General features: G+C 35.8%; 1 protein-coding gene across 1 annotated transcript in view; it reads right to left on the bottom strand.

Annotated features, from left to right (window-relative positions):
* Window positions 1–881: 881 nt before the first annotated feature.
* The window catches only part of VPS13C (vacuolar protein sorting 13 homolog C (S. cerevisiae)), a gene marked incomplete at both ends in the record, with an annotated part of 66,924 nt that continues 58,250 nt past the window's right edge, over window positions 882–9,555 (bottom strand). Inside the window, 10 exons of the mRNA XM_010081842.1 lie at window positions 882–993; window positions 1,823–1,892; window positions 1,995–2,076; window positions 3,203–3,343; window positions 4,368–4,518; window positions 4,853–5,088; window positions 6,505–6,631; window positions 7,000–7,133; window positions 8,701–8,829; window positions 9,186–9,350. Of these exons, the coding sequence (XP_010080144.1) occupies window positions 882–993; window positions 1,823–1,892; window positions 1,995–2,076; window positions 3,203–3,343; window positions 4,368–4,518; window positions 4,853–5,088; window positions 6,505–6,631; window positions 7,000–7,133; window positions 8,701–8,829; window positions 9,186–9,350 (1,347 nt within the window). The remainder of the gene's footprint in view (window positions 994–1,822; window positions 1,893–1,994; window positions 2,077–3,202; window positions 3,344–4,367; window positions 4,519–4,852; window positions 5,089–6,504; window positions 6,632–6,999; window positions 7,134–8,700; window positions 8,830–9,185; window positions 9,351–9,555) is intronic.

The following is a 9,555-nucleotide window of genomic DNA, read 5'->3' as shown; positions in this document are numbered from 1 at the left end:
TATATATAAATGTAAAAAATATACACAAATAAATGGCAGAAATAACTTTTATTACATTTGACTACAATTATTAACTAATTAAATAGCCAACACCTCCAAAATGGAAAATAGACTAATAACTTTTGTGCACCAGATTATAACTGTACCAATACATCTCTTTAATCCTGGGTAAAAAACAAAAACAAGCCCCCACACAACAATTCCTGTGTAACTTTTTCGATTTTATGGTATATTACTTGATACTCCCTTAAATTCCTTAATCACTTAAGGTATCACTTCTAAATTAATTTAGAAATATTAGTAAAATAACTTCCTACAGTTCTTTGTGTTTTTGTACTTTCTCACAAAATTAGTATTTTTATACAGTACATCTGAAGATACCATTTCTAGAAAAAAAAAAACATTTAAAAATGACTCCCCTACGCACACTAGAACCAAACGTGACCTTCTGCATACTCTCCACCTAGATAAAGACTTAAATTAGAGACATGAACATCTGTTCCTTCTGCTCTCTAAAGATGAAAGACACTTTAGACTAACAGACAACTAGAAGTCCACTCTATAAACCCTGTTTCATTATCACTCTTCGCACTTTGTAGCCACAGTTGAAACAATTGTGTCATCAATTAACAACACATTAAAAGAGCAAAAAGCAGTTATACACACCCAAGTATCAGTTACTCAAACTTGTCAATGCGTAATAGTCGCTACCAATGTTTAACAGAAATACCAATGCTTCGTTGAAAATTATCTAACCATGTGTTTTTATTCACTGTTATCAACTGCTATATCCACTCATTTAAACTGAAATATTCATAAAATTGCAATGCTGTTACCATAAAGCCCCGGCCAGGCAAAAATCATTTTCTCTCCTACATTACCCTTTGTCTTTCAGCTTCTGGGTCTGTAGATGGAGTGAGCAGTTCACTAAGTGCTCCTAAAAATCCCTGATCAATTTTCAGTGCCATTTCCTGGATAAGAACCATGAAGTATCTAAAATGGGAAAACAGTGTACAGTTGCAGAAGTTGAACTTAAATATCACACGATTACCCTATGCTACTGAAGTTTTGTTATGCAATGTTGCATATTAAGACTTACAATCACAGAATCACAGAATGTTAGAGATTGGAAGGGACCTCGAAAGATCATCTAGTCCAATCCCCCTGCCAGAGCAGGAAGAACTACAATATCAACTGTCTATTTACAGTTAGAAGGATTTACCAGCCTCACAAAGCGATACATTTATCAACCATCACCAAATACTCCTTATATTCATATATTATGATTCCACGTGCTCTATGGACAACATAAACTAACCAATACATTTGTTCCTCTAATCCAGCTACCTCTCTGCAAAAGTCATATTGCTGAATATTTATTTTATTAAAATTCACCATCCTCAAATATTATATTCACACTGGTTCGGTAAAGATTTCAGCAAAACGTTTATGTCTAATTTTTGGTACAAAATCTCAAGACACAGACATATAAACTAAAGAACATAGATTTCACCATAGAACACACTGAGCTACATCAGAGAATGTGAAGCCATCTGTTGTTAGAGCACCAAATAAGCCCACAACCGTACAGCAAACAGGCAGACATGCAACTCTGATAATGTAGTACAAGAGTGAAATAATTCCGATGACTAAAGAATTTGCATAACGTTCCCTTCGTGTGGTCAGTTCTTACTCGCTGGACATGTTTTAAAACCCAAAGTCAAGAGTTGTCTGGACAGGACAATGTGAACTTTAAAGCAAGGTTCACTTCTAAAATGTATTAAGTCTCTAAAATTATATTACAGTACACTGTTAAACTCACTTGAATTGCAGTACTTTGCTGTATTCGTTGAATCTAGTGATGATGCTGATGTCAATGAAGGGTTTTGGTTCTAAACAGGAAAAAAAAGTACTAAGTATATATAAAAAATGAATTGCCATGTTACTGCTTTCAAGGCTGAATAAATCTGATATTACTGAAGGCTTTCTCTTACCTGAATCCAAAGCAATTGACTTTGGAGGGGCTACAGGGTGAAATACAACAGGAAACATCGATCCCGGTAATTGATTATCAACCTAAAAAATTATTGCACAATTACAGGAGTATTTTAATGACACAATAATCAAAGACTATTTCTATTTTAGAAGGCTTGAGAAACTTGTTTATAGATTATGTTCAAGAAGAATGTTGTTTTTATTTTGGGGGAAGGAGAAAAGAGGAAGAGGTTTACTCTGATATTATTTTGGAATGTCACGTATTTAGTTATAAAAGGTCAGATGGTTGGAAGGGTTGCACAAGGGATGCTTACACAGGTTCACACAGATTCACATGCGGAAGGTCTGCAGCTCATGGCATACATTGACTGTAATAGTGAAAACTACCTTCAGAAAAAAAAAAAACAAAACCAAAAGTGAAAACTACCTTCAGAAAAAAAAAAAAAACAAAACCAAGCTATCAAACTAAAATGCAAAAGATAAAAGGCAAGAACTCCTCCCCACCAGGTGGTCAAGAAAAGCATCAGGGTCCTCAATGAGTGCCTCCCCTGGAGGATTCTGAAGTGCAGCAAATGAAAATGACAGTGATGATTTTTCTCCACTAGAGCCATCTCTTCTAGTACCAAACACTTCTCTTTAGTACCTGCTCAAGCATTCTGTTGGTTACTTTGGCAACACTATTAGTACTGACCGGAACATGCTAATCAGGTGCAAGTGTTGCACATTAATTCACTGCTAAGCTTATATGCAGATACTTAAAAATAGTATGCAATAATGTATTTAAATGCCTACTATCTACTTTCCATTAGACAGGCAGTTTTTGTACTAAAGGTCTCTGAACCTCTGTCCAGAATAACGTTACAAGACTATATACAAACTATGGTAAACAAATTTTGAAAGGTCAATGGTTTTTTTTTGTTTCAAAACACCAAAACATCCCTCTTTAAAAATAAACTTTCCATCATAGCACCCTGCTTTACATTAACCCATAAATTTGTGGAATTTTTTCCATACTACTCGCAAAATCCTGGGATGCCAGTTCTGCAGTACTTTTCCATCAATGGAGCATTCATAGCACTGCTGCTACTCTGACGTATCGAGCAGAGCACCACACACACAAGATTTGGAGATACTTCTTCATATAAATGAATACAATAAAAGCCTTAAAGAGTCTGTGTAGTTTATAGAACACGATGAAAGATTGTACCTGCAGCCAATACAACTGAGCCCGTAAGCTTCTTTGGTGAGGCGACTGTTTGAACTCAACCTGAATTCCTGACAGGAAGTTGCGTCGGATGCTGCATCTGTCTGGGAGACGCATTTCCATTGGAACCTTACTAAAATTCACCTGGAAATACCAGAAAGCAGAGCTGTTAACATACAGTTGTAGTAGAGAAATAATAAAATGTTACTAGTAAACAGACTAGCAAATAAAACCTGCGTTTTTCAATATTTCATGATAACATGTCTACTGATTTACTCAATCCAATTATCCTCATAGAAAGGAACAAAAACCACAAGTTAGTCTGACAAGCACGTTACATTGCAACTTTAGTTGTCCCAAGCGAGAACCTCTGTGTCATCTCAGTAACTATTTCTTCAAGGGTTATATATTACATTAAAGATATTTCATGCAGCTGACGCTTTTACCCTGATCTTGAAACATTCAAGTTATGAGAAGCAAAAGGAAAAAGCTCTCCTTTATTCCGAGTTAAACGTACTGATTTACAGATACAAGTTTTTGATATTACATACTTTAAATGCACTACTGGAATGTACAAAGCCTAAGTATTCATATAGCTGAGGGCAGGTATGTCTGTCAAATGAAAGGATGATATGGAAAACAAGCCTGCTATGGTACTACGAAGTGCCTGTATTCTACTTAGCCATTTCAACTCATTACATTTGTGTGTGGAATAGAGGTATGTACAATTAATGTCTGAAAAAGCTCAAGTAAGTGAATTAATTTCAAGAGTCTTTGAACACTGTAGGGTCATTTAACATATCAAGTCATGGGAACTGCAGCTTACTAAGCTAAAAATCAAGATTTCTGCAAAGAATTTAAGTTACTTCAATGAGAACACAGGTTCAGAAGCAACATGGAGTTATTAAGCAATCTTTTTACCACACAAAAGTAAAATTCTTTGAAATTCTTACTTTATAATCCAAGTCTCAAAAATACTTCAATACTGCCTCAGTATTACCTCAATACAAAAATCTTCTATTGTACAAAATGTGAAACTATTCCAAAAAAAGCTTGCTTTCTGTTTGTATTTCCTTTAACACAGCATATATCCTTACGTAGCAAAACAGAAGTCTGTTTTCACTGTTGCACACGTTCTGCATTTAAACACTGAAACCTCAAAACATACCTCAGTATCGCTGTCTAGTTTATGCCAACCTGGAGCTTGGAAAGCACTCTTACTAAGATACTTTTGATAGGCTTGTTCCAACAGGTTTATCTGCTTTTGATTAAATGGTTTCCACTTTTGCTTTCGTTTCTGTTCCCAAACAACACCAGAACTGCAAGACAAATAATATTAACAATTTTAAACTACTTAAACATTTCTTATGCATGTAAACCACGTAAAAAGATATTATCCTAACTCGTCAGGATCAAAAACACTATTGTTTACTTCTTTTTTTAATAGAAGGCAAGAAAGGAGGCAGTTAAATCCTATTTATTGCAAGTGTACAACAGCAATAAAGGCAGAACTTAATTTTACTTGAAAAGGTTTCACTTATACTAATTTAATTTTAAAGATGTCCCCTTGAACTTCAACTGTATTGCTAAAATTATAATATGCTGTCAAATTTTGATCATTCAAAGGAATAATTAGGTTTCCATGTACAGTACCTAGTAATTCCTATGTAAGAGACTTCTTTTTTATTTTCATTGTTAACAAGAGAAAGTCCAAGACCATGGATTGATAAGTTGATTTCTTGATCAGGTTGCTCCAGCTCCTCTGCTTGACGGGCTTTAGAAACCAATGCAACATCATCTGTGAAAAGTAGCACTCGTTGGTGTCCATCCAGGAAAGACACCCAGTGTATTTGAGTATTGGCATTGTAAGGGAATTGGCCACATTGATCCTGTATTGGGGTAAAAAAAATGTTTATAATAAGTATATTACAGGAGTAAATCCACATTGTTGCTGTATGTTTATAAGCAAAGCAAATTTATTGGCACACACATAAACCAGAACTCAGTATTTTTCCTGTTTGTTCAGTTTAGTGCATCATACTGATTTGGTGGCATCTTGAATCCCAACACTGGAAAGAAGTTGGCATTCCAGTAACATTTGTGAATGAGAGTATTATTGGAAATTACTAGGAAACAAAGGCCTTTACAGCACAAGACTTAGAATAATAGGTGAGGCAGGAAGAAGGCATTAAATCATATATCACAGAACAGTAAAATCAGACAATGATTAAGATCTCTGCTCTTCAAGTGCAGATATTCCTTATTTGTTTATTTGTGAGACAAAACTGACATAGTTAAAGCCCTTTTCTCAAAAGCCCGAAATAATCACAAATGTAACCACAATTAGATACTAAGGAAGTTGGTTTCAAACCAAAAACATTTTTAAATGTAAAAAAATTTGGCCTAAGAAAGTGCTTATACAGTAAAGCACACTGTAATTGGTTAACTGTCAGAATTCAGCTGTGAAAAACTACATCGATTTCCAGTATAACTGAAACAAACTTGCTTTCCTGTCCCTACGTTTACCTACTAATATTTTCAGTTTTCTCATCTTAACTCTGTGGCTAGTCAACAGGAAAATCAACTCACCTCTGAAGAACGCAAGAGTTTAGTAAAATGCGCAAGGGGGCTGCTATTTAGAGACAGACACAAAGGACTTTCTTTAGCCTCAGTTTGAGTTAAGTGAGCAAAATCTTCTTCCATCAGTGCTTGCTTCCCCATTCTTTAACAATGTACTTCCCCAGTCTTACCCTATACTTAACGCTGCTTCAACTTATAGTTTCCCTCTTTCGCCCACTCATTTTGCATCTTAATCATTGTTATTTTGCCCCCACTTCACACATTTTTCTACCTTAATATTGCATGAGTTACAAACATCAAAATAGCTCTTAGTGAGCAACTCAGAATTTTCTGCTCCATGCAAGCATTTTCCACAAGAAGCAAGAGTCACAACAGTCAAGGGTTTTCTCCATCTTTAGGAAGAAACTTAAGCCAAATGCAGCACTGTTAGAAAATTGGCGAATTATTCATCCTCTGTACTATTTAGATATATCCACAGCTCATACACTTGGCCCTTCTTTCATATCCAAGAAAACCATAGAGAAAATGCAGATTGGAGTTTGTGCTGAATTCTCGAGTTATGTTAATCTAAACATCTAAAAGCTTGCTACTTGAGAGTAGGGTCAAAAGTCTCTTACAGGACAAGACAGCTGCAAAGTTATTGAAGAAGCTTTCTCACAGATAATTTTAATCTTGTTATAGTCCTAGATTGGTTCAGCATTTACTTCTCTCCTTCTGAAATTTACCTTAAGTAGGTCATGTTCTCCAAAATTTTGTGAGTAGCCCCATGTCAATTTTCTTGTTTTAGTTGGATCTGTCCAGGCAAACAGGCATGCTTCCTTCGGTTTCAACTCCATTACCTCTTGTAATCCACTGCAGGTTAAAAGAGACGGAGCAAAATTACAGCGTTCACTGGTTAAGATCACTGATTGATCACAGGTGAGAGCAGATTGCAGCACTAGATACTCCAGCCTCCTAAGCCTAGGCTATCTGCTCCAAACAAGTCCAGCTGTAGCTAGGCTCTTGGGGAACTAAGATCTATATTCCCACTTTATTCTCTCCACTTTCTCAAACTATGAAGACTGCTTAAGAGTAGACAAAATACTTCATTAAAAGAATATGATAAAGAAATGGGGTTTTTTCTCTCTTTCACAGTACCATAATGATAAAAGAGAACTACTTTCTTCACAAAGGATACTCACTGGTTAAACCAACAATGGTGAATTGTTTCTTTCACATACCTCTGTTTGTATCTGAGAGTGTCCCATGAAGTGTGGTTAACAATAAGAGCTGGAGCAGCTCCCTCATAATAATCTGAGAAGCTTATGATTGTAGAATGCTCAGAAACACTCACATCTACCAGTAAGCCCCCATTCTGGAGAAAAAGTTAAGACAGGAAGTTAAATATTAGTTCTGTGCATAAACTCAAATTAAAACAGACTAAATTGTTATTTTTAGATCAGTCTTTCACTGGCCTCTTACAAATGAAAAAAGGAAATGTACTCTACATTATCTAGTAACAGTAAGCTCAAACACATTGGTCACTGGCTTAAGAAAGATACCAGTAGAATCCACAAACTGTTGATTTAACTTAATTGAAAAGCTATATTCAAATTATAACATTTTTAAGAATTATTTGGCTAAGTTCAGTAAAAAGTATAGGCAAGCATTCCCTTCACCTTCTGTTACAAAACTTAAAAGTTATATTTAAAAACTGCAGTTTCCTGCATGCTCCTGAAAATCTGAAAGGCTACTCTGGACAAACACACCAAAGTTTTTAAAGGTATGATAAATATAGCAATAGCATATTAACAAACTGGTCACTGAGCAGAGAAGTTGGGTTGATTAAACCTCTAAGCAAATCATCGTAAGTCTTTCTTCTGATGGGTTTCAAGATCCTGCTTTCTTCCAATATATTTGCAAGATACTTCTGAGATATGTGCAGCACAATTTTTCTCATTTGCTTATACAAAGGGAGTAACCCCTGCTTTCCCTTTTGGATAGTCTCTTCAGATAGCTTTCTCAAATGCTTGTCTAGCAAGATAAATTGACTTTTTTGCTCTATTATAAGGTCTGGAGGTGCAGTGGGAGGGGACACATCTACCTTTGAAAAAGATGATCTTACAGATTCTCTAGCTCACCTGAGAGGGATGTAAGAATTTATGTTTAGCACTCCACCCAGTAGTAGTAAAACCTCACTACATACAAGACTAGAAAGAATTCTCTTGCAAAGCTGAGCCACCTACTTCTTAAAACAGTCAAGAAAAAAAACTTTTCTAATTCAGTACATCAAGAGAACACCAGATCACTGATGACATCATGTTCCAAAAACTATTTTTTTCAAACTGCTTCAGCAAACTTGGAGACCTAGGTTTTCCTCACAGTCACTTGTATTTCAGCTAATTATGATAAGCATTATCTCCCAGTTCCTGTCTGAACATGCTACATTTATACACACATTCCCTAAAGCTAGGCTAGGGTAAGTTCTGAATTAAGATTTTACTAATTGAATCATAAATTATTTTAGCCATGAACTGTGTGTCTCCAACATGTATTAGCATATCAGGAAAACAAAACATACACTCTAATTTTGGATAACTATTTAAACAAACTGAAGGCACCTAAGAAATAGCCTCTGCAAAAGAACAGATGTTAGAGTTGCAGTATTCTATTGTTAACTTAACAGCAACAGAGCTGTTCAGCTTCCTATAAGCTTGTCAAAACTAAACCAACTTGACCACTTCACACAGCTACGACAACATTAACAACATTGCAAACTTGATTCACAGCCTTTTTCATGCAAGAGAACTGAAGTGCAGCACACCAAAACCTTAAGGCACAAGGTTTCAATCTTGATGATCTGGGAACTCAAGCTTTCCTAAGTTCAACACCATAACGCTAACATGGAGTATTAAGAACAGACCACACAAAGTCAGTCTCACCAATTCTTCCAGCCTCAGCAGAGTACCATTATCCTGGGATTTAAACAAGAATGGTTTGGATGAGCTTTCATAGCCAACTACTCTTACGCAAAGTTCACCAGATGAGTTTTCAGGCCAAAATGGAAGACACTGCAAAACAAGAAATTTGTGTGACTTTAACAGCTCACGTGTGTTCAATACAGTAAGCCAGCAGTAAAACAAGCAGTCTGGTGTGACTAAAACCATTTCAAAAGCCTTAGTTTTTGCCACCGTATGTACTGATGAACATCTCATCTACATTTAGTAAATTGTCTAAACGAAAGGACTTAATTTACCAACATATGCAACTTGTGCTGTAAGAGTTGCCCTGAGATGTGAAGTATCCACATCATGTCATCAGAAGTGACAGAGCTTCTAAAAGAGAACAGTTTTTTTCCTTAAGTGACAGCTAGAGACCAGGTGTTTGTCTACAACAACAGGCAAAGGAAGAAAATGAGAAACATTACCTCAGAAGTCGAGATATAATTCCATTTATTGGTTGGAAAAGAGCCATTAGGACCAATTTCTCCAACTTCTAGTTCCAGAGAAGATTTGTTTGCTATCGTGTAAAATGGAATGAAGGTAACTATCCTGGTCAGGTTAAAACTGCTCATTTTGATGCTAACTCCAACCTGTTGAACAAGGACAACTTGAGCAAACAATCAAAAACATGCTTAAGAGAAAAGTCAGGATGGAAAAAAAAGAAAAGCCAACAGTACTGTAGTTACAAAGGCTAGCACACAACACTCCATTCTGAACACCTCTAATAAAATAACCAATCCGCATGCCGTAAAATCAGGAAACTATGTAACACAATTAACACAATGGTAAAGAGAC

This window comes from Pterocles gutturalis, unplaced genomic scaffold (genome assembly GCF_000699245.1).
Source record: "Pterocles gutturalis isolate BGI_N339 unplaced genomic scaffold, ASM69924v1 scaffold2259, whole genome shotgun sequence".
In the NCBI taxonomy this organism is placed as follows: domain Eukaryota; kingdom Metazoa; phylum Chordata; class Aves; order Pterocliformes; family Pteroclidae; genus Pterocles; species Pterocles gutturalis.
Note: the sequence above shows the minus strand (reverse complement) of the source record. Positions and strands in the feature narration are given on the sequence as shown.